The following is a 25,867-nucleotide window of genomic DNA, read 5'->3' as shown; positions in this document are numbered from 1 at the left end:
TGCACCATTTCCATGTGCAAGATTTATAAAGAAAACAGAGAAAAATCGTAAAATAGACCAGAGTTTTCAAACTGTGCATAAATGTACTGGACTGTTCCTTCTGACTCGGCTGTCAAAGGTACTGGGCCTCCGTCTTTAGGTATCTATCTGTGTTTAGGAGAAGAGGGTCGGTGAAATACCCAGAAATTCTGGACTCAATTGCTGTTCATGAGGAATCTCCAATGCTTGACTAACTTTGGATAATGCTAACCTAATTGCCTAGCTACTCTCTGTGCTCAAGTATAATTTTAGTAGATTGACTCATTCTTTTCCCTTCAGCACTTGCCATAATGACTTGAAACACTTACCTAATCAGGTATAACAATGATTAGCTTGCAGCCAAGCCATGATTTCTGACTTGGTGCTTCCACCCATACCATATCGCTTGCATCCCTGGGCCAGTTATGTATCTGGTATACACCCACCAAGCAGCTAGGACTGACCCAAGAAATTATTGCAGTGATGTGCCTTTGCAATAAATCATCCCAAGAATCACTGGTATTCTCTCCTGGTTAACACAGTGGTTTGAGGATCAGTAAATCCTTCATCCTAAGCCTAGCTGTTCCCGCTGATTTCTGCTGTGGGCTGAGCATGGACACCTAATCTCCTTGTTTCTCTCCCCAAGGAGGTGTAAGGGTGAGCTATCACTTGCGTAACTTTCCAAAGACAAAATGCTCCATAAGGCATTTGCCACACCATTACACCTGCTGTGAGAAATACCACTGGATCCTGAGCTCAGGCAGAAGGTGGAGACAGGAATGGTGTACTGGGGCAGAATCCTTTGAGCTTCCTTCCAAACAAGGAGCTTTGGTGTGATGCCTGGAAATGCCTTGAAAATGCTCTGCTGGCAAACATACAGAGAGAGGAGAGACAGATAAATACATAGATACTTAATTCTTGGTTGTTTCTTTCAATCCCCTTTCTGATGTGCTAACACAAGTCTTCCAAGTTCTCTCCCAATTGCTCTGTGTTTCTCTTTTAAAATTCAGATTTGCAGCCTCTTGTTTTTCTTCAGTGATATTCTCTCTGTCACCATCTTATCACTGGTTTTCTCCCTCAACTCCTTTGGTGTTTTTCTTCTACCATAAGTCTTTGTGATGCACTGCTGAAAACACAAAATAAAAAAGAACCCCTTAAATTTTTTTTCTCTGTTTGCTTCAAAACTGACAAGTGTTTTCTTCTTTATTTTTCCTTCTGGGACTTTTTGTTATCAAATGCATGTGTCTTTAGTTTCTATTTTGTCTTTTCTCCCCCTTTTCTTGAAATATGTGAGTTAAAATTTAAAACCACCCTGTAGTTATTCACTGTTGCTTTGTAAGAGGTGGGCAGGTGCTGCCAGTTTTCCTGCTCTGTATCCTGATTCTCAGGTGTGTGTGAGTACATAGGAAGGAACATGGAACTTAATTTTACAAGTAGGTAAGGTATCACTTAAAACATAATCATTATGATATATCTGCTTGGGTCTTGAGAAGATAATCCAACTAAATCATGCATATATAGAGCTTACTGGTTTCTGAAAATTATTAGAAGAGCAGCTGCTTATCTATATAACAATGAGTTCTAAGTACATGTTCTGTTGAGTTTAAATTTCATCAATGGCTGCTAACTTCATCCCAGTTGTAATAAAAGAAATGAGACCCCAAAGAGCATGAAATTACACAATTAGAGTGCTTTGTCTACAATATTTGACATGCGCACATTTTAGACATCATAAGTCATGCCTTGTTCTTAGGATGGCTTGTTATCACCCAATTAATCCCTTCCACAAATTGCTGCAGACTGAAAATATTATTCTCACATAAAGATGCTTGTCTTGACAGCTGTGCAAGCATTTGTTGAAATATAGTATGAGACAATGCTTCCAATGTAAAAATAGTAAAATTCAAACTAATAAGCAACTTTCATGCTCTCTTTATCATTTAAGTATTAAAGAGAATGGTCATCTGTACATTAAATACTTGGAATCATATTTTACTTGCAGAGATATCTCTTCATTTTAGTGGGAAGTACTATTTTGTAGTGCTCAGGTCAATTGAATGCTAAAGCCAAAGGTACAGGCATCATTTAGTAGTGCCAGAACCATTTTTATCAGCATTCAGTCTGCTGTTCCCACATAGCTAATAGCTCTTTTAAACACACATGGCAAATGTGAGTATATTAGTGAAATTCTAGGCATCCTCTTTAGTCTAAAATAGTATTAAATGACTGTTGGAGCTTGCAGCACTTATTTCCATGCAAAGCACAACTGAACACATTTATAGAAATGTTATCAATCAACTTTAAATGTTTTTTTGGTCAAAAAATATGGTCTATACAGTACTCAGTATATTAAAGATATTAAATGGAAATATTTTCTGTTACATTTTAAGGTATAGTCCTTTATATAATTGATGTCTCTTTTTTCCTTTTCACTGTCATAAAATGACAGTTTCTTTATGTTTCTAGTGCTTGTTATTGGGAATCACAATATCATTTTGGTACCTATTGTCTTTTTTTCTTTGCTGGTAAGAAACACTTTATAAAATGGGAAAGCAGGCAGGTTCAGATCCTTAGGCTGTTCAAATGAACATAGCCCTATTCAAATCAACTGGTGAATGATATCTCTGCTTTAAATTTACTCCCAGAGCTGAGTGGCCAGTATTCAAGTAAGTGTCACAAGTACCTTTGATTGTTTTGGTGACTGCTTTCTTAGACAGCAAATCTTTTAATGACCATATTCAGACAAGAGGTTTGGGCTGGAAAAGGCGGGATAACAAATGTGATCTACAAAAAATCACTTTTCCTTGATTATAAACTTTATTTGTAACTTGCATTCGCTGTTACTGGGCACAGGGCTTTGCAGGAAGTCTGGAAAACACTAATCCCTTAGAAGGGTAGTGAATTTACCATACCATGACTCTTTCTTCTGCTGCTCTTCAGCTGCTCTGGTTTATGTCTGTGCCACCAAAATGTAGATGCCCATCCCACCGCGCTGTGGCAGCGCACACAGCTCAGTAGAGGCCCTGTGGTCCTTGTCAGCTGTCCAGCCTTCCCTATTTGGATGCTTCCCAGCTCACTGGGAAAGGGACTGAATTTCAAGACTGAAATTCCCAGCACAGGGAACCTCATTTTTTTAGAGTACATACCCATAGTTTGCCAAGGTTGCCAGAGTTTAGGCATTTCTCCTTGCTTTGAACAGTGAGGCACAAATGTTATGACTGGACTTTTCACCAGATACCAGGGACCTTAATCTAGTAACTTGAGTCCTGAGGGTAGTTCAGTCTTTCCCAGCCTTCACCTGAGAATCTTCCAAATCCCATTGAAGATATGAGTCTCTGTGCCCCACTTTTCTTCTTGAAGAAGGCACAAGACAAATGAACACTAGCATGCCCAGGGATTACAGTCATGGAATCAGAGGGCGTCCACCCCGTCCTACTGCTCCCAGGCAGAAACAGCCACGTCTATTACAGGTGGCTTTTTACTCATCCCTAATGCTGAAGCCTCTGGATTCCCCAGGCAGACTATTCCAAAGCCTCACAACCTTTACTGGTAAAAGGTTTTTCCAACCTGAGCCTTCCTTGTTGCTGTTTCAGGGGATTATTTCCATCATGGATGTGGAAAACAGTTCATTCATTTTCATTTTGCAGCCTCAATCTTCTCTTCTGAAGGGCAGATGACATAGATTTGTTTGTCATTTTCTCATAGATCCTGCAGTCATAGATATTTCCTCTACCTCTTCTCTGAGTTGTATCCACATCGCAGAAGGTGCCTCCCAAAACTGGACACAGCCCAGTGAGGGATGAGTTCATATATCATGTTGGATATGATCCTGCTGATACACTCCAGACAAAAGTTTAATTTCACACCAGCTTCTCATTAGCCCTTCGTACTGGTGGGTGTATGGCTTGGAATCAGATGAGCTGCTTCTACAGAATTGTTCTCCTGCCAGTTATTCCACACTGGAATTGTGTACCTGCTTGCTCCTGCCAAAGTGTACCACTTTGTGTTTGCTCCTATTGAACTGCACCCCCTCTTTCTTCAGATCACTTTTCTGTGATGATTTTGACTTAGTTGATAGTGTCTTGGAAAGTAAAGTCCAAGTGAATGCAGATAATTCAGCAAATCAAAAACTTTGTGAAAGCAGTCTTCCCCACCCATTCTTTTGTGTGATCTCTACATTTATTCTGGAAAAGTTCCTTCTGCTTGATCAGCTTCTTTTAACAGTTTCTCTCTGCCTGAGTTGATAGAAATTAGTGAAGAAAAGAGTAGACCCCTTTAAAGTCCTTCCAGTCTCCTTTGCCACATGATTCCAGATCTGTCTCAACAGACCACAGTATCCAGTGACCTTGTTGACAGGCAATAGGTAAACCAAATTTCCCATGTAAGCCAACTGATTGCTTAAATCCATTTTTTCTTACTTTTTGTGACAATTGTTTTTTCAGAATAATTAAGATAAAATTCCTTATTACCTGCCTTGAGCTAACAGCCAACACCAGTCCAACACAAAGATTAAAAGAAAACAAATATGATACAAAAAAACTCACCTTTGAAACAGAATTTGCACTGTCATGCAGATTAAAAGCCCTTAAATCAAATAGAATTTGTCAGACACACCTAGGATCCCCAAGTCATCCATAAGTCCTAAATCACTTAGGCACTTTTGGAAAACTCACCCAGGATTTTAGCTCTACTTCAGTGGAGGTACTCTTCGGTGACAGGCAGCAAAATAATTGTTAGAAGGAAGGATCGCTGCCTTTGGTAATGAGATTTATCTCACAGAAAAGGTGTTTGGTCCTCTCACAATCTTTACTCATAAAAGGCTTTTCCAGGTGCAGATTTGTCCCACAAACCAAGCACTTTGCCACAGGCTCACTACACTAGCACAAAACCACAGCTATGTGGTGCAGCAGATGTAGGAGAATAAATTCTAGTTGACCACAGCTACTACCATATTTAACCATGTCAAGTGTAAATCCAAAACACATTTGGAGCTGATCACGCCAGTAGCTAGTTACCAACTTTAAGCCAGCCTTTGGATGGTACTGAAGTTATATCACTGATGGTGACTTTTGTTCTCTACAAACTGCAGCCTTGGAGACATTTGTACAGTAGTAAGTGCCTGGTGCTCCCTCAGGGGTGCACACAGAGTAAAGAATCCGTGTTACTTATGATTTTTTGTGAACCCTGAGTACAGACAGGTAATAGAGTATGAAATTGCCATTTTCGCAGAGCTGTGTTTCAGAACAGAAAAGGCCAGCTGCGGAAGTGATCTGAGTTAGAGAAACAGAATTAAGAATAATTTATAGCTAGTGGGGTAAAGTGTTTATAGTGATTCATTGTACCATCTCAGTGTGTGCTTAATGTTATGAGGCAGTTTGTTATAGGTTTGATGTCCCTCAAGTGAGCAGAGACACATTTTAATTGAGACAAATGGGAACAAAATTGGACAAGAATATTGTTGGCTAAGCGGTATACAGCACAGGGGGTATCAACACGACGCCTCCCCATCTCCCTCTGTCCTGGTTTCAGCTGGGATAGAGTTAATTTTCGTCTTGGTAGCCGGTATGGGGGCTGTGTTTTGGGTTTAGGATGAGAACAATGTCGATGATACACTGATGCTTTGGTTCTTGCTAAGTAGTGCTAAGCTGTCTCTGAATAGGTGCTAAGTGGCGCTCACAGTGGTAAGGGACTTTTCAGCTGCCCATGCTCTGCCGGGTGCACGGGAAGCTGGGAGGGGGCACAGCCGGGACAGCTGACCCAGACTGGCCGAGGGGCTATTCCATACCATATGACGTCATGCTCAGTATATAAGCTGGGGGAAGAAGAAGGAAGGAGGGGGACATTGGGCATGATGGCGTTTGTCTTCCCAAGTAACCATTACGCGTGATGGAGCCCTGCTTTCCTGGGGATGGCTGAACACCTGCCTGCCGCTGGGAAGTAGTGAATGAATTCCTTGTTCTGTTTTGTTTGCGTGCACGGTTTTTGCTTTGTCTATTTAACTGTTCTAATTTATTTTACTTCAATTATTGGGCTGTTCTTATCTCAACCCACGAGTTTTCTCCCTTTTACCCTTCTGATTCTCTCCCCCATCCCACTGGGGGGGAGTGAGCGAGCGGCTGCGTGGTGCTTGGTTGCTGGCTGGGGTTAAATCACGACACCCTCCTACCCAAAGGGTTGTACCAACAGAATAGTGCTAGCAAAAGTCAGTACATTTCAGGGCCTTGTTTTTCTGCCTGTTGTTGTGGACTTGCTAACTGCATCTGTACTCATTTGTACATGTAATGTCAACTGATGCCTGGACCAACAGGTATGTATATAAAATGGAGAAACAGATATGCAGTAAAAGTTTCACAGTGATCTCTGGTCAATCTGCTCTCAAAATTTCCCTGGCACAGCTGGTGGGCTTGCATGTATTAATGCTGAACTGCTTTTGAAACTAGCCTGTGTATTTTGATGGTTGCATTAACACAACATTAACTGGGAGAAAAAGCTGATCTTTTACTGACTCCCGGATTCAGTATGTGATCTTTGACTGACGATCATGTTAAAAGGATCATTTTAATGTATCAGGTAATGTGCATCACATGATGTTTGTGCCAAATCCATGACACCAGATGCTTTAATTACATAGAACATGTATTTACAGTCTTGAAATTCCTTCTGCAATTACTGTAGATTTTACAGAAACATGGTAGGTTGGGGAAGTACTGTATAGGAGGAAAAGGGAAATGCTCCATAGGTAATGTTAATACTATCAAAATCCTCTGAATGCCTCCTGTAGACATACTTCCCTATAGCTACACAGTGACAACTCTATACTTTTTTCTTTACCAGAATGCAACACTTGGCAAAAAGCCATAAAAAGTGAACTGCTGGCTGAGACAAGGTGATCTGTCCCATCTCTGATACAGACCAGTAGCAGATGCAGAAGATAGCAGATGCAGGAGAATGACACAAACATCAGATAATACATTTCTTGCACATCTTCCAGACTTCCCATATTCACTTCAAAGTCATGTGGGCTTTCAAATATTCTCCAGCTTCTCTGCATCCCATGTCCTCAGCCATTACTCCTGCACTGCAAACACTTGCGTACTCTCAGACATAAATGTTCTGTCTCAGTTCCTCAGCCTCCATTCAGACCATCCACGTCACCTACATAAGCTAACAGAATACATGGAAACACGTGGAACAAGACTTCATGGTGGGACAGTGTGGCAGAAAGGTATCAGTCACCAGAGAAAGAGAGAGTCTATGGAGGTGCTGAAAACTTTTGATTCAGCTGAAGTAATTGAGGGTTAAGGGATTTATTCAGCATGTCAACTAACTCAGTTTCCTGGTTTGGACTCTGGTTCAGCTCCCTGTTGGGTTTGATCCCTGTTGAATCCCTGGTTACTGACACTAAATCTCTGCTAGTTCACTCCTGGGCTCTCTCCTGGTGTGTTTTATGCTATGTGGTTGAGCATCTTGGGCTACACACACTAAAGCCACATAGCTTTAAAAGCATAGATTGCTAATCTATCCAGTTTAAAGGATCAAATGTTGTGGACTGTGAAGGGGGCTGGGGGGAATCCTTTTTCTGACACACAGGCTTCACACTAGGACTGGCCTTGTTCCTCTTTCAGCTGTGTCCAGAATAACGGGATCTGCAGATCGCATGGAGCAGAATCTCGATGAGATTCATGATACGGTTCTGTTGATAAAGCATTGGTCAAGTAACCAATAACCTGAATTTTCCCACAGGTCACTGCTAGGCCACTGGCAATGAATCTGATTCTTTTCACCCCTGATTCTTCATCTGTTAAATAGGAATAATGATATTTACTTTACTTTGTTAAGTACTTTGGGATCTACAGATGAAAAGCATCTGAGCACAATTGAAGTGTGAACAGGCAAATGGAAAAAATGACTGGAAAACTTAAACAAGTGGCTTCAAATATCTGAAATTGTTTGAGTTTAATTTCCAGCCATGATTCAGGTGGTATCCTCTTTTTGTCACCACCTGTTGTTTCAGTATATTTAAAATCCTAGTTTTGCAAACATTACACCCTGTGCCTATGCTAATCCCTTTCTCTTAACACTAAAATGTTTTGAAATCCAAGTTGCTTTTCCCCAGTTGTGCACGGTTTTATTTTTTTTAACCCTTCCTGAGCAAAGAGCAAAAACAATTGCTGTAAATGGAGAAAAAAACAGATTTAAGGCAGATTTAATCTTCAATCTTTTAACACAATAGTATAAGGAAAAAAAATGAGTCGAAACACTGTGATGGGGAGTTGACAAGGGTTCCTTCACAGAGCCCTGCAGAAGGGTTTGCTATGGTTTCTCTCTCTGAGGTATTAAAACTGGCAGCAGGTGAGACAGAAAAGCTCTGCATCCGTTTCCAGGTGCAGCTGGGCTCCTGAATACTGCTACTGTATCTGCAGGTCTTTCATCAGCACATCGCAAAGCAGTTATTTCTACCAGTTTTTGATTTGTCTGTGGTTTTACACAACCTGACTGAACAAGGAGGAGTTCATTCAACCAGAGGAGACTCTTCATTGAGGAAATGGTGGTGGATTAGTAACACTCCTTGTGTGTGTGTGCGTGCACGTGTGTGTGACTGATCTCATTAAGAAGCAATTTGTGCTCTGATGGTTTTATTGTTGCTGTGCAACAATCCAGAAAAGAGCTGAAAGGGCTCAGGAGTGATGACAGCAATAGCAATAGTGAGTTTTGAAGAGAATTGTCTGTAAAGTAAAGAAACCCAATTTTTCCTGCTGTTTTCAAAAGTTGGAGTACGTTTCTTCCTGTCAGCTCTGAAGAGACTTTTACAGCTCCCTGCAAAGCAGGAGGCAAGTGTAAATTACCATCACTGTCACAAGGACAGGGACACGGGAGAAGTCAGAATTTTAGAAATTGGTGTATATTTGTTGCCAGTCAATCTCCCTTTTGTTTGCCAGGGTGGATCAATATGATCGATACGTGAGATAGCCATCTGAGAGCAGAGAGGGAAAGCAGCATGAAGTAGAAAACCTGTGGGGCTTTACAAATCGCTCTCCTTTCACCTCCCACTGCTGTCTCCACCCTCGGCTCGTTGTGACTCCTCCTGGAAAGCGGCGATGCTGAAGTCTGCTTGGGCTGGATCAGCTCAATCCCGTGCAGTGCTGTAGCCAGCTGGCAGTGCAGGGGGGCTCTGCTTTCCCTGCCACTGCCTCCTCCTCCTCCTCTGCAGGGGGGAAAGCTCCCATCTCCACATGCTGTGTTTTCATGAATGCCTCAGACCGGCTATGAGAAAACAGCTTTTTAATCTGTGCAAATGAGCTGGAGTCTTAGAGGAATTAACCTGTCTGGTAATTGAATTTACAAAGACTGAAAGTCCAGGTGCTTTCGGGTGAGTAGAGGACAGTACAGGAATGGGACTGTGACTACATGGAGAACGTGCTCTGGGGCTACAGCTCACCCACGCTCTGCTCCACTCACCCTTTTGCAGGGGACCATGGAGAACATGTGCTGAGACTAAGTGCTGGCGGAAGAAGCAGTGGGATGGTGAAGATGGAGAATGGCACTGGAGATGAGCAGAATCAAACTGGGCTACCCCTATCAAGCCAGGAGATTGTAACAGCCGAATACCAGGTGGTTACCATCCTCTTGGTCCTCCTCATCTGCGGACTAGGCATCGTGGGCAACATCATGGTGGTTTTGGTCGTCCTCAGAACCAAACACATGAGAACTCCCACTAACTGCTATCTGGTGAGTCTGGCTGTGGCAGATCTCATGGTGCTTGTGGCTGCAGGACTACCCAATATCACAGAAAGCCTGTATAGATCCTGGGTGTATGGCTACGTGGGGTGTCTCTGCATCACTTATCTCCAGTACCTAGGGATCAATGCTTCTTCTTTTTCCATCACTGCCTTCACCATTGAGAGATACATAGCCATCTGCCACCCAATCAAAGCTCAGTTCATATGCACTTTCTCAAGAGCCAAAAAGATCATTATTTTTGTCTGGGCTTTCACCTCCATATACTGTATGCTCTGGTTTTTCTTGCTAGACCTTAATACAGTAGTCTACAAAGACACTACTGTTGTGTCCTGTGGCTACAAGGTGTCCAGGAGCTATTACTCTCCTATCTACATGATGGACTTTGGTATATTTTATGTTGTGCCAATGGTATTGGCGACTGTCCTCTATGGCCTGATTGCTAGAATACTGTTCCTGAACCCCATCCCTTCGGACCCAAAAGAAAACTCTAAGACATGGAGGAATGACGTGGCTCACCAAAGCAAGCCTGTGAATTCCAAGATGACTAACAGGAGTTTCAATAGCACTATTGCTTCTCGAAGGCAGGTAGGAACAGAAGTTTGAAATGGCTTTCTGAAACCTAAAACCCACTTGTTTCAGAGATCACTAGTCTAAATGTGTGGAAGGGGGTAAAACATATTCTCCCTTTTTGCTAAGCAGTCAAGCTGAAATTCTGTGGTATGTATACACATATGTATAAATATATATTTTTTCTTGCCTATTCATTATTACCTACAGCAAGGACTGAAAAACATAGTATTTTATTTCCTATATCAAAAAACAATTAGAAAGTGTCAATAAAGAATTAAACATTTTTAACTGTAGTTTCTTTATATTAAAGCCTGTTAGTAATCCTGCCAAATATACAAAGTGACTCTTGAGTTATTTTTGAGATCTGAAGAGAAGGAAATAGCCTGGGAGTTTAGGAGACTTGAGATTTGTCCCAGCTAAGGCACTGTATCATTCTGCAAACACAGTCAAGTTGTTGCTTTTCCTGTGTCTAACTCTCCTGTGAAAAGTCCACTTAAGCAAATCTGTATCTTTGTTATTTTGCCTTTCATGAAATATTTTTATGTATTGATGGCTCAAAACTGAGGCATAGGTTTGACTAGCTTCTTTTTATATTGTTAAATATGTATACTGCAATGTGTAATTATACAAGTAGAATATAGTTAGTAGATTAATTTATGGCTATTTGCAATAAACCATACTGCCTCATACTCACACAACATGCAGCAGGTAGCACAGTCGGGTGCAGTGCTGAGAAATGCAGGGTGCATCACTTTGCAGCTAGCTCTCGGGAGCAGGGTCCGGTTGGGTCAGACAGCTTGATGCAAGCGTGGGGAAGCAATGCTCTGCGCTGAGCGACTTGGCTTAGAGCCCCTCGGCAGCCACTACAAGGCACCCTGGGGGTCGCTTTGCCAAGTAGGATGCTTCTGCCTCCCTGCACTGTACAGTTCCTTCAGGAAGCAAAGCTGAGGTGTGCACCTTTTCAAGCAAGCTGAGTGCCCTCCTTGGGTGACAGGTTGAACTTTACATTCTTCTTGTTTTATGTAGATTGCTACTGTTTAATGAGAGGGACCATTTTCCCTTATTACAGAGATGGCACTGACCTCAAAAGTTAACTGAGCTGCCTGCTTAGAGCACCAAGCACTCGCAGAGCACTAGAACCATGCTTTGAAATGCACAACTGAAACGTGTGGGCTAGGTTGTATTTAATGATGTGTCTCCAATTATAGTTCATAGTCAGATTAAAAGTGTTTAATGTTGGATTTCTTTGTCCATTAATTAGTAGAAGAAGAAGATAATCTGCTTTTCAAGTTCTCAGTATCACTTTAGTATATGTGCTTGTTGATGTGTGCTTAGCATCACTTGAAAAACAGACAAATCTTTTACATTGAGCATTGCTGTATGTGGATACCATTATATTATGAAACCAAAAAGCGGGGATTATAATGTGATGTCTTTTACGTCTTGTAAAGACAGAAAGACATTTTCTAAAAGCCTAAGTAACCTGATTGTTTAAAGTAACATCATTATGAGTAAAGCTAGCATTTGCATATAGTATAACACAGGAAGCAAAGCAAGGATAGTGTGTATTATTAGTAATATTTTTTTATATAATAGCAGCATGCAAAATATAGCCAGTGGTGTAAAATGGGAAAACACAAGTCCATATTAAAAAAAATCTAACAGTTAGTAAGGCACACAAGTGAAAATTTCCTGCTGCTATGGCAAAGACATGCATAGCTGACACTATAGTTTGGCTTCATAGTGAGTTCTGCTGTCATATAAAACTGTTTATATGCCTTCCTGGAACTGTGCTTGCACTACAGTGATGGAGTTGCATACAATGTCCAGCATGTGATCTGTAGAAAAAGTGAAAATGTGGTGTACACATCCTACTTCTGTGGCAGTTCTCATATATCGCTCTCTACAACTACCTGAAAGGAGGGTGTAGTGAGGTGGGTGTCAGTCTCTTCTCCCAAGTAACAAGCAATAGGATGATAGGAAACAGCCTCAAGTTGCTCCAGGGGAGGCTTAGATTGGATATTAGGAAAAATTCCTTCACCAAAAGAGTTGTCAAGCATTGGAACAGGCTGCCCAGGGAAGTGGTTGAGTCCCCATCCCTGGAGGTATTTAAAAGATGTGTAGATGTGGTGCTTAGGGACATGGTTTAGTGGTGGACTCGGCTCTGCTAGGTTAACAGCTGGACTTGATGATCTTAAAGGTCTTTTCCAACCTAAACAATGCTATGATTCTATCATTTATCCAAGAACATTTCTACAAAATGAAATTTGTGCATGTTCCTGTGGTAGGTTGGCTCCGGCTGGCAGCCAACATCCACCCAGCTGCTCGCTCACTGCCCCCCACAGCAGGACGGGGGAGAAAATGGGAAGAATAAGAGTGAGAAAGCTCATGGGTCAAGATAAGGACAGGAAGATAACTTATTACTTACTGTCATGGGCAATGCAGACTTGACTTGGGGAAAATTGACTTTGTTTATTGCCAATTTATTTCCCCTTGTTGTAGCCACGAGTTACACTCAGTCCCTTCCGTGAGGCAACCAGCAGTGTGGGACAGGGGAGTGTTGTGATCAGGTTGCAGAGGTTTCTCTCTGCCACTCCTTCCTTTTCACTCTTTTCCTCTGTTTCAGTGTGGGTCCTCAATGGGCTGCAGTCCCTTCAGGTGGTGCTTCACCAAGGAGTGCCTCCTCCTCCTCTGACTTCAGTGTTCCCTCTGTTGTTTCTCACCCTTTTGTTCCCTTCTCCTCTCTCTTCCTCTCTCTTTCCAGCATTTTTGCCATTTCTTAAATATGTTTTAACAGAGGTGCCACCAGCTTGGCTGATGGGCTCAGCTGTGTCCTGTGGTGGGTCTGTTGGAGCTGGATGGAGCCGTTTGTGTCTGGCACAGAGCAACCCAGACCCTATTCTCAGAGAGGCCACCTCTGCAGCCTCCCCACTGACAAAATCTGGACATGGACATTCAGTACTCTTCCATTGAGTGGTTATAATTAATTACTATTATAATTAACCTATTATGAGTTCACATTTATGTAATACACCAGAATGAAACAGTAAGTTAGATAGGTTTCTTCAGCCTTCATGAAGATTTAACTCAGGAATTTCATAACCATTTTTGACAATGATTAATCCAACATGGCAGTATGTGAATTGATTTACCCACTTAGTCTGACCTGGATTGCTTGACTAATCTGGATTTAGTTTGACCTAGACTGCCAGGTCATACCATTGTCTTTAATTTTCTTGGGACTTCCCGTTATCAGTTTTGAAAGTCTTCCTTTGTTAAAAACATTTGTTAAAATTTGTTTTTTACCTGGGTAAGAAAGTGTTTCGTCCCCTGTCATACAGTGGCTGTGCTTGAGTTGAAGACCACTATCTGAAGCTGTTTCCAATGCATGGCTGAAGTAGATTCCATCCTCCTATTGTTTTTTAGACTTTTTTTTAACCTATATTGCTGTGTTAGCATATGGCTATCTACACTGTCAGCTTTGTGTTTCTATATCAGCTTCCAGGAGTCCAAATTCCAAGAATCAGCTTCTATATACAGTCAATACTTTCTATTGTGAGTCATACAGTTATGCAATTTCAATTGTTTTCTTCAAAAATGACAATACGTAGCTTAGGTTTCTGGTATGAGACTTAGCCCAGAATTAGAAGCTGACAGACAGAAAATGTGAGGAGCAACTTGGAAAACATCCTAGATTCAACACCTAGGATGCTTCCTCACACCTGGCACCAACGGAAAGAGTAGGGCAAGAGAGGAACATCCCTGATATGGCATCTAGGATATCTCTATGCTCAGGGAGGAAGCAAATACAGAGTAAAATAACCATTTCCTCACAACTGTGGATGACTGCTACCTGAGCTGAGGCAAGGGGGCTGGGGTGGAAAGCTCAGCAGTGAGATAAACAGGAAGGAGGGAGGTGTCTGCTGCTGAAGGAGAATAGATGAACCATGATCAGTTTTGTTAGAACGTGTATTTTCAGTCTCTGATGTAAACAGACATAATGCCAGCACTGAAGAGGAAAAAAGTGGTCAGGTAGTCAGAGGACTTCTATTTTGTTTTCAAAACAGAACGGCAATTTAGATCATTCTATGATTTAGAAAGAAGGCCGGGAATATATATTAGAATAGGGGGTCAAGCCTATTTTAACATATTTTTCTGAGAACTCTCTAGGGATGAGCTCAGAATGAGGCTATATTACATCTCCAGTGAATGAAAATCAGCTCTTCCAGGTAGAAAGTGGTCTTTTGCTTACTCCTTCCATTCCCTGCCTTCACCCTCCCACCCACACCATTTAAAAGTCACTGAACTATGTTAGTTCTAGGAAATATTTATTCCCTTCCTATGTTTGGAAAGCTAACAGGAACAAAAATCTATTTACTAAAGGATCAATACCCCCATATCAACAACCACCAATGGACAAAGCCTTCAAAGTGCTCTTCAGGCCCCCCTGAAGTTTTCATTTAAAGCACTGCAAGACAAAACTGAACAGGGAAGACAAGCGAAAACAACAGGCATAAAAAGCCAATCTTTTTTCTTAAATGTCAAAAGAAAGGGAAAGGCACAAAATAAGCTTTCTTCTCTCATAAAGTATCTCCATTTTCTACAAGTCAGTAGGCAACACCTGACTTTCTCCTGAGGGAAGATCTCTGCCAGAAGGTAGAGAGATATTGGTATGCTCCATTTTCAGTGGAATCAGTGTGTGCTCAAGGCTACATGGCAGTAGGCTCTGAGGAACCAACAACTAGTGTTAACACTTGTTTTTAGTATTGAAACATGCAGGTAAACCTTCAAGCATATGTTTAGTTTGTGACTTAAAGAAAAATCATAAACACCTATTAGGTCTGATGGAGCTCGTGATGACTGTGTTGAATGGGTTTTCAGCTATGCTTTGCAAAGAAAATAACCTTGCTAGACTGAAGTTGGTATATAAGTGAATACTGTGGGAAAGCATTTGACTGCCCATAGGGGGTCTCAGTGATAAACAGTGACATAATGGTTTCTGCAACAGAAGATTGGGAGAAAATGAAAAGGTGACTAAGAGTAAGGTGAGACCTCTTTGACCACAGAGAAACTATAGAGTATTTCTGCTGAGTGATTTGCACAATTTGAACCTGAGAAAACAGAGTGAAACAGTGCTGGTGTACACGTTTCCTCAAGTTAAACAGGAGGGAAGGTGAGAAAGCAAAAATTTCCAGCACCCTTCAGTTGAACCCAGGTCACAGTAGCTGAAACTTCAAAGCTCAACAGAGAAAAGATCAATATGATTAGAAGATGATATAACAACAAAGAGTATCTGTTAAGGCCAGACGGTTCAAAGTCCTGTTTACTTGATTCAGAGCCAAAGAAGGAACTTCAATGCAAATTCAGTGTTAAGATTTATTTAACAACTATATGATAATTTGGAAAGATGATCACAGGTCCTGAGGAGGTGAATTGAAGTTGATTTCTACTCACTCACCAGAAAATACAGACTATGAATTCGGAGCTGTTCAATTAAACACATAATTTGAATGTGTAAGGAATCCTGGACCTCATGAAGCACTGGGAAACTGTAATTGTTGTCATGAAACTAGGGTAAAAACTGCATGTAGTGGCAAGAAAGATTGAGTGTGATCCAAAGGATTATGAACCAACAAGGGACTTTGTCCCAGATCCCTCAGGACCTTAGATTAAAGAAATTCCCCTCCAATACTTTCTTATAATTTCACAGAATCACTGAGGCTGACAGGCGCCTCTGGAGATCATCCAGTCCAACACCAGTGGGCTTTCAGTGGTGCAGTGGTAGACTGAAGACATCTGGCTTATTAGACTACTAGGTAGCTGTTCTTCAGCCACTTTGTTTTAGTTTCTTCATTGCAGTTGCAAAGGCAGATGCAACAGTTAGATCTCTTATTTTTCAGGCATGCATATGATTGCATTAGCCTACCAGTTTTTGTCTTTGCTATTCCAGAATGGCCTGTTATTGGTACTTGCGAACCATCCATATTGTTAAGTCTTCCAGGAAACACATTCACTGACTGTATCCTAATCAAAATTAATAGCAATTGAGCAAACATTAACTGCAGTTACAGGCATTTATCGCACATCAATAGTAATATGTGTGCATAAATTCAATCTGGAAAAAATATAAGTGCATATACCAAGGGTTTGACGAGATTGCCCATTACCAAAAATTGCAGACAAACCAAATTCAATACAATCAGCTCATTGCCTCTTTCAAGCTGCAGTTCATGTTCAACTTACATTCACAGTCATTACAGCTTCAACTTTACACATGCCTGAAATTCAAGCTAATAATTCTTTAGTCTTTACTCATAGTCTTCCTTTCTGTATCTTTACACCAAAAAGTACCATAACTATCAAAATAAATCTCAACACTTCTTGTTCTTTGCTATTTCATATGCAGCACCACCACAATTCCACTTACTTCTAAACTGCCGTTGCTTGCAGAAACAAAAGAAATAATGGTTCCTATTTGGATTTTGGAAGGTTTAGCTACTTATTTTATAGTTGCTGTTTAGGACAATGAATTCAGAGCAGATGTGTACCTGCGATGCTAAAAGTTGAAGGTTGAGCAGTTTCCCCTCTTGTGCATTTTAGGCATTCTATTCCCAAGTCTTTTACTAAAAAGACAAGAGGGAAAGCAAGGTTTCATTTCATGAACGGAAAATGTGTTGTTCAAAGTATTCAGAGAAGATTTCACAATAAAACAAAGATTCACTAACAAGTTACACCAACCAACGTTAAATGTTTCTTTACAGCATACGGTATGAGGGAGAAAAGCTGTTTCTGCTTTTTTTTTTTTTCCTCTGGGTGCTTAATTTTGCTCACAGGGCTTCTTTTTTTCTAGTGGCACAGGTACTAGGATCTATCAGCATTTCTAAAACCTTAATTTTAAAACTTTTTCTTCTGAAGATTTAAATAATTTTGTTCTGTTCAGAAGCACAAAAATGTCCTGAAGACCCAGGCATTGCAGGAAGGAAGAAGAGAGTGAGACAACTTAAAACTGAAGGATAGAAAAAGGATTTTCCTGTCACACAGAAACACTTTGAAAATGTAGGGAAAAATAAATCCTTTTTTTCAAGAGTACCTGTTCTGTGAGCTACCTTGGCAAGCAGCTCATTACCTTTTAAAAGAAAGCAAAAGGCCAGGGGAAGCAGATGGGAAGACAGGGAAGCAACCTAGTCTCCTTTTGATAGCAGCTAAGAGCCCATACATTGTGTGCACACAAGCACACAGGCTGTGTGCTTCTTTTTCTCTTTCCCATATGTTCCTCATCTGTCCGGTCCAGATCAGATCCTGGTTCTGGCTCTCCCACACTTCCATTTTATCCCACCTAGCTCAGTCAACAGATCCCAAATTTTTTTCTTGTCCATCCATAATATGAACCCAGAATTACATATTTTCGGGTAGATTTCATACTTTCCCCAAAGGAATTCCTAGTTTCCTCAGGTATCAAGGGGACTCTGAAAAATAAATACAGCCTTAGATAGCAAATGTGTTTGTTTATACTTGAGATGGGATCCAACTCACTTAAGTTTATGCATATCTAACAAAGTTAGTTGCTTAGTCCAATCAAATCATCTAAGATCCCTGCATGGTCAATCAAAACAGGTAGGTTACCCTCTGGAGAAATTCCTCTCTTAGACATTGATGCAGTGCATGATGATCTGCCCCCCCAGAGAAACCCCTCTGTTCTCTCACAGCAGAGCAAGCACAGATTCCAACTTGCAATGCAAGATAAGTTTTGTATGGCTTACATGAAATCCTCAATCATATCGCTTGGTTTCACTTGCAGTGTTATTATATCAAGACCTTAATCCTTTTATTTATTTAATCCTCCTCCTCATTGTACAACTTCTTTTGGATTGTGCAGTCATGGACTGGCATATAAAATCTTTGTGCATTGCACTGAACGCCACCAAGCACAAGAAAGAAAGACAAAATTACATGTCTTTAAAACACCAGAATGACTCTATGGCACAGTAACTTAGTAATTATGACTATTACTTTTCTCTATCAATGTAAGACAGATTAGTATTCAAAGGAGAAGGAAGCAACTACCAAACTGTGAGTACCATCGTAATGAAAATGTCTCGTAAAAGCACTTCCTTAGAATGACAAGGTTTTAGAGGAAGAAGGAAAAGGAGAATACTAGTTCAGAATTAAAATATTGGGAATCTGTTTAGTAAAAATAATTTTAAATATTTTTCAGAACATTCTCAGAAACCAAAAGATAGGGCTTGAAGAGCAGTTGCATGCAGCCAGGAACACATTCAATCTCAAGCACTTCGCTATCATTCAAAGTACACTTGAAATTTAGAGTAAAATGGATTTGCTCAAAGCCTTTCAATCATGTTTTCAATCTCCTTAACTAAGAATAATTTGTACTCTGAGTACAGGATACGCAGTGCACACCCACAAGAAAAGAGCAATCAGTGTATGCTTGCCTTCACCTGAGTAATGAATGAGGATGCTGGTGCCTCTGCTTTCAGGGAGCTTTGGCGTACAGTTACAGGCAATAAAAAGCAGGTTCTTAAAGTTTGTCCTCTTAGCACTCCACTGACATCAAATAATTAGCCCCCCTCCCAGATGATCATAGAATCGTAGAATGCTTTGGGATGGAAGGGACCTTTAAAGGTCATCTAGTCCAACCCTCTGCAATGAACAGGGACATCTTCAACTAGATCAGGTTGCTCAGAGCCCCGTCCAACCTGGCCTTGAATGTTTCCAAGGATGAGGCATCTAACACCTCTCTGGGCAACCTGGTCCAGTGTTTCACCATCCTCATCGTAAAAAATTTTTTCCTTGTGTTTAGTCTAAATCTACCCTCTTTTAGTTTAAAACCATTACCCCTTGTCCTATCACAACAGGCCTTGCTAAAAAGTCTGTCCCCATCTTTCTTGTAGGCCCCCTTTATGTATTGAAAGGCCACCATAAGGTCTTTCCACAGCCTTCTCTTCTCCAGGCTGAACAACCCCAGCTCTCTCAGCCTTTCCTCATAGCAGAGGTGTTCCATCCCTCTGATCATTTTTGTGGCCTCCTCTGGACCCGCTCCAACAGGTCCATGTCCTTCCTGTGCTGAGGACCCCAGAGCTGGATGCAGCACTCCAGGTGGGCTGTCACCAGAGCAGAGTAGAGGGGCAGAATCACCTCCCTCGACCTGCTGGCCACACTTCTTTTGATGCAGCCCAGGATACAGTTGGCTTTCTGTGCTGTGAGAGCACATTGCTGGCTCACGTCCACCTTTTCATCCACCAGTACCCCCAAGTCCTTCTCCTCAGGGCTGCTCTCAATCCCTTCATCCTGCAGCCTGTATTAATACCAGGGATTGCCCCAACCCAAGTGCAGGACCTTGTTTTTGGCCTTGTTGAACCTCATGAGGTTCACACAGGCCCATTTCTCCAGCTTGTCCATGGCCATCCATGGCAACATGCTTCTACCTCTTCACTTGCACTGACTGTAGACTCTGTAGCAGTGTATGGGTACGTGACTTGGATCATTGACCTGAGCAAACCAAAAACCAGCTCTACAGAGAAGTGTTTAGTTTTCAGTTGGACCAGCAGTCTGACCTGACCCACCTCTTCATCTTTGGGGCCAGCACAAGGAGGGAGGTGAGAACAAGATTGCTCTTTTTAGCTCCAGTCACAGGTTCCTTTGGCTTCAGTTTATGTCAAGACCAGGAAATCATGGAGTCTGAGTGCTGCAAGACAATGTCTTACCTGGCATAAAGCCTGACAGTGTGAAGCTAACCTCTTGGCATTTTTAAACACATTCAAACCTGCAGACTGAATTGATCTCAGCTCAGGGCACTTTGTGCTGTGACCATGATATTTTTTATCTGCTGCTACGAGCCATTTCTAATACATTGTCAAATCACAGCCTTAGTAAGCTGAACATGGCAGCAGTACAAGCTGGTGGTGTTAGATAGAAGGAAAATGCACATCAAGCTGCCAGTATACATAAATTCAGCTAATAGTTTGCACACGACATACATATATGTCTTTGAGGCATATAGGATGCAGCCACTTGAAGAGTAACAGCCTTTTTTTCATTGCTGTAAAGTATTAATTGTGTGACTCTAAAATATCCCCTTCCTGACAGTAGGATCAATTTGCTTCTAGTTCAACCCAGGATTCAAACTGACAGCTGCACCATTGTAAGTGATTCTCTGAGCAATTGTTCATTAAAGACATGCTCAGAAGAAATGTAAATTGCCAATGATCAGTAGGTATGATAACAGTCCCTTGCTGAGCTTCTGGTAGCAAAGTACTTTGATGCTTGTGTAGACTATTATCCACTTGCCCTCTGAATGCCTCAGCCAACGCAACACATCTGTTAGTTGGGCTCAGTCCTATTGTTAATCCAAGCTCCACAAATGGTTACTTTCTTCCTTTAAATGTGGATTATTTTCCATGATGAATGATTATTCTCAGTTGAACGGATTTGCTCAGTTTGGAGGCACAGGCTGGAGCTTACCTGGAAGCAGGAGAGGCAGCAGGTGAGGAGTCCTGAGTCTTCCTCAGCCAGAGTGGGCCAGCACTGGGTCACCTCGCTCTTTGCAGCCATGTTCACAGGACTAGACCTTTTAGAAGTGGTTTGGAGGTAAGGAAAAATCATCCCTTTAGCTACCTGAGACATTTCCATTTGCATTTTGCTGTATTACGATGATTGATTGTGCACAGCAAACAAGAAAAGCAGTCTAGAAGTCATAAGGAAATGTATCAGTCAAGTGACAAAAAAGGAGACAATATTTCTCAGTCTCTTTTTACTTCTACTGAACACAGCTGTAGGGAAGTCAAAAGTGAGGGTGAAGGGAGGAGAATTATAGGATAAAATCGTAGCCTTTGAATATGTACATTTAAACATAGATATCTAGACAGACAGATGAAGATACATCAATTTGTAGAGTAACTTTGCTCTTCATCCCATTCTTTATCATAAAATCTGTAGCAAAAACAATAAATTGGGTTATATCTGTATGTGTCTTTCTAGATAGCTAGAAGAAAATATATCCCTTCCTTAGGCAATGAGATTGCAGGCTTTCTGTACAATGAGCTATCTGATCAGAAGACAAGAGAATTATATGCTCTCTTATAACTTCAAACTAAAAACCACACCTAAAACTAGCATGTATATATGAGTGATTTTAGTGGAGTTATCTGTCTGTCCCCCTGGAAACAATTAAAACTCTTATCAATCTACACCTATCCTTTCTGCAAGCAATTAAAGTATAACCCATACAGCCAGAATGTATCCTGTGGTTAGAGGAGTTGCTGTTTCATTGAAGTATAACTTCAGGTACCCAGAAGGAAGGAATAAAGCAAAGGTAAAAAGAAGTTCTTTAAACTAATCTGTCAATAAGCAACAATAGTTTTATGTCAAGAAGAAAGGCAAATAGTAAAAAAAAATCACAATCAAAAGAAGCAGTTGTAGCTCACCAAAATCAGTGCCAATGCTTTCCAGTTCATGCAGACACAGTTAACCAAGTCATCTCCTGACTTGCATGAGGCCGTGCCACCATACTATCCCACTGTCACATCTCACTGTACTTTTTACCTTGTTTATTAACATCTTTCAAACTTTCTTTAATGTAGAGACTAGGGAATACCATATATACTAGAATGAAATTACTTACAAGAGAAGGACTCTTTTTACAGTGTTGGTTTTTTTTTTTTCTAATTTTTTAATTATTTCTTGTTCACTTCATTTCAGCTATCATGGGTATCCCCAAAGGCTGTTTTCTTCTTTATTCAAAACAAATTTACACAACAAATGAAAGTTCTTATAATAATCAGTTTTTATTCATAATCATTTTTTTTCCTGGCTCTGTAAACTTTAATTGACATTTCAGAGTAAACATCAAATAATGAAGAGCTAATCAAATACTGAGGATTTGATGAGTAGGAATAAATCTAATTCTTCTTTTTTTTCATTATTTTTAGCTTTTGGAAATTCTCTTAGGGTGGCTGCTAAAGCAGATAACCTAAATAGGCTTTAGGTTCAATTAGTCTACAGACTGTGCTAGTCTAAAGGAGGAGATCTAATGTGGTTGGAACAAATGGCTTTAGATCCCTTTTTTTCTATTTGAATCAACACTTCCTTCCAGCTTGCGAAGTTTCAAAGTCTGAGGTCTACAGTTACCTTACTGGGATGTCACCTGGAAAGAGTCACTTAACAAAACTAGGAGGAATTTGGAGCCAGGGGGTTTTTGTCCTTCTTACTGTAGAAAACCTTTCTGAATCAAACATTGATCAGAAGTTCCCAGCTGAAGAGTCTGTCCATAGTTTTGCTTTGGTCCTAGAGATGTAGGGATGTACATGTTCCTTCCAAGATGAGTACTAACCTTCTGCCCCTCTTTTGTCTGCCTCCGTGTTCCTCCAGGTTACCAAGATGTTGGCCGTGGTGGTGGCCCTATTTGCATTTCTATGGATGCCCTACCGCACGCTGGTCGTGGTCAATTCCTTTCTCTCCAGCCCCTTCCAAGAAAACTGGTTCCTGCTATTTTGCAGAATCTGTATTTATTTAAATAGTGCTATCAATCCTGTAATTTACAATCTCATGTCCCAGAAATTCAGAGCAGCCTTCAGGAAACTCTGCAATTGCCAGCAGAAACGGGAGAAGAAACCAGCCAATTACAGCGTAGCCCTAAATTGTAACGTCATCAAAGAGTCTGATCACTTCAGCACTGAGCTAGAAGATATTACTGTCACCAATACCTATCTGTCCGCTGCAAAATTGTCCCTTGGTGATGCGTGTTTGTCACCTGAGGTAACAGTTAATACATTTTAATGTTTGGTATAGAGTCCTCACGAACCAGAGCATGTTCATGTGAACGGGGCTGTGCTGGGCTAGCTTTCATCTGGGGCAGCACAGCGAAGGACCAGGGAAGGCTGGCAGTGACAAATGATGCACCACCAAACAGGGCATGGCGGGGAGGGAGAACTGCCCGGCTCTGGAAAGTGACGCTCTCAAAGTGCCTTGTGTCAAGCATGACGTGACTGGGAGGATCTGGGGTATGGGGAAGGATGAGGAGAAAAACATAGGTTAAGCCTTACTCCCTCAGGAGCAGAGAGCAATGGTGGAGCACCAGAGAGTGGCACTTGGGCATGGTGCCTCATGCACATATCTGGCAGGAGGGTGGGCATTGGTGTCTGAGCTCAGTGATTCCTCCCGGGCGTGCTCTGGCTGCCCTGCAGGAGGGCAATGGGGCATTTTCTTGTGCCTCACCTCCTGGCTCCAGCTTGGGGTTAACTAGCCCAGTGCCACCATGCAGCTGGTGCTAAGAGAGCACACAGATCTCCCCCACACCAGCACTCTCATCCTGAGAGTGCTGAAAGCCACACCCATTTCCATGCTACCTGCACCATCCTCGTGTGTAGCACATCTCTAACCCAGCTCTCTTCTACATGATGGTGCATGTTACTGTTTTCATTATGCTTCTTTACACAATGCTACTTTAACGGTTGAACTCGATGATCTCAGAGGTCTTTTCCAACCTTAATGATTCTATGATTAAATGCTGTTCGTAAACCTTACATTTTACAATATAGATGGTCCACGGAGAAGCTTAGATTTTCATTTTCTTTTGCAAATGATATTAGAATGAGAAATATTTCTTTCTCAGTTTGCTTCTTCTCTCCTTATTTTCAGGCCTGAGGCCCACCTTGTTCTGAGTACACAGTCATATAAAACCTTTGGATGCTCTGTTCCCACCAACCTGTATGAAACATAAAGGCATTTCTGCTCACAGAATTGCAGGAGTTACCATATATCTCTACACACCTGTCTGCGTCCTACAAGAAAAAGCAGCCTCTTGGGGAGTGAAAAGAATATATTATTGAGTCTAACTGAACAAAGCATTTAACACAAAATAACTTTAAGCAGGTGAGTTGGCTTCAGTGGAATACCCAAATCCTTCGTCTCATGTATTGGCCAAAAAGTGGTCTGCGTTCTCAGAAAGAGCAAGGCTGCCCTGGACATCTCAATGGACACAGAGCGGGACAGCGGATGATGCTCCCAAGGAAGGTGAGAGGCGAGGAGAGGAGCTGCCCTCCTGTGTGCTGCCCTGGGCAGTACCAGCGGCGCCGCCCGACAGCAGCCAGAACTGCTGCCGATTGCAGTAATTACCCACCATTGACTCCCTCATCCCGCAGCAGTGCAAATCTAATTCCAGGCGTCATAACATGCTTCAATAAGCAGATATCTGATGGCAAAGAGCATGAAATCTTTTTTTTTTTTTACCTTGAACAGCATGAAATAGGAAGACCATTCAATGAATTCGCAGCAGGGAATAAACAAAGTAAAAAGTCGGTAGGAAGCTTTAAAAAAATCTTATTTTTTTCAGCAAGCTAGTTTAAAGATGTACCACTTTAAACGTAAGTCTTGGTTAATACTGAATCCTGTTAGAACTTGACAGGTATTGAAGAGTATTGGACAGGCTTTTACCAGTTAATTTTATCTTGGTTCAATAGTAATTGTGTCTCAGACTGCTACATGGGGTTTATAGCTTCAGTATAGATAATGTCTAGGGAAAAGAGGAAAATTCAGTGAAAAAATGACACTTTTTTTCATTTTTCATCTCAAAAGTTATCCATTAGAATACTTCAGGGCATGAAAAGTCTTGTCAGAAGAGAAGTCATCATGGCTTCTTTCTTGGCAGCATAGCTGTTTGCATGCTTTTCCCTCACAGGCCCGTGAGAAGAAGCCTGGGGCCATGATCGCCCCATGTAGCTGCAGTCAAAACATTGCTTATCACTTTGGCTTTGCTCTAGACCAGCTTGTGTTCTTGCTAGAATTATATTTTCCCATTCCTCTGCAGCAGTAACAGAAATTCAGGAAGATGCCTGCGTATTCTTGTTTGTTATGAACAATTTGCACAGCTTCTGTACATGACATTTAAAAAGCTGTAAAAAACCTAATTGTTCTAGTAAAAAACCTATCCAGTGTGGGATGAAAGAGGTAGCCTCACTAGCTTTGTAAGGCTTCCCTATCCAGTTTTTCTTTGCACATACAGCACTTTCCCAATTCAAACCACTTTCACTTACATTCAGCCATATTTGCAAACTTAAAGAGAACTAAAAATACCCCGACAGGCCTCAGATTTAAATTTCAATGTGAACCCATGTCTGCTGCATCCAAAAACCTCTATTCGACGTTCTCTGGATGGCGAGGAGGAAGCGAACATTCTGTATCCTGCTCCGTCTGCCTCCTTGTTTAACTCCTGTTTTAACCTTGCAGAGCTCCACAGGTACTTTCTTGTTTGGCAGAATGATGGCAGGGCACGAAGGGACCAACAGCAGGAGGTTTTTAACCAGTAGTACAGACATCATAAACTTCCTCCATAAACAGAAAGCTCTGTCTCTTATTTCCATCAGCACTTGCCTTTTCATTTTGGCAAGCAGAGGGAGCGAGACCATGGGGGTATCCTGCTTCTTGAGCCTTTTACCTCAAATTACAGGGAGTCAGTTTTAAAACCAGGCACACCACCATACCTGTGGGCATTCGCCAGGGGCAGGCTGTATGCTGGAGCCTGTCC

The 25,867-nt window shown here is 41.5% G+C and overlaps 1 protein-coding gene across 1 annotated transcript; it reads left to right on the top strand.

Annotated features, from left to right (window-relative positions):
- Window positions 1-9,549: 9,549 nt before the first annotated feature.
- On the top strand, window positions 9,550-25,649 carry TRHR (thyrotropin releasing hormone receptor; the record flags this gene model as incomplete). Its single annotated transcript, XM_082315796.1, has 3 exons — window positions 9,550-10,344; window positions 22,714-23,100; window positions 25,425-25,649. The coding sequence occupies 3 exons, from the start codon at window positions 9,550-9,552 to the stop codon at window positions 25,647-25,649; spliced, it is 1,407 nt and encodes a 468-aa protein (XP_082171922.1).
- Between the last annotated feature and the right edge of the window lie 218 nt (window positions 25,650-25,867).

Source organism: Platalea leucorodia (assembly GCF_965183815.1).
Source record: "Platalea leucorodia genome assembly, chromosome: 1".
NCBI lineage: Eukaryota > Metazoa > Chordata > Aves > Pelecaniformes > Threskiornithidae > Platalea > Platalea leucorodia.
This window is presented reverse-complemented; position numbering and strand designations above follow the sequence as displayed.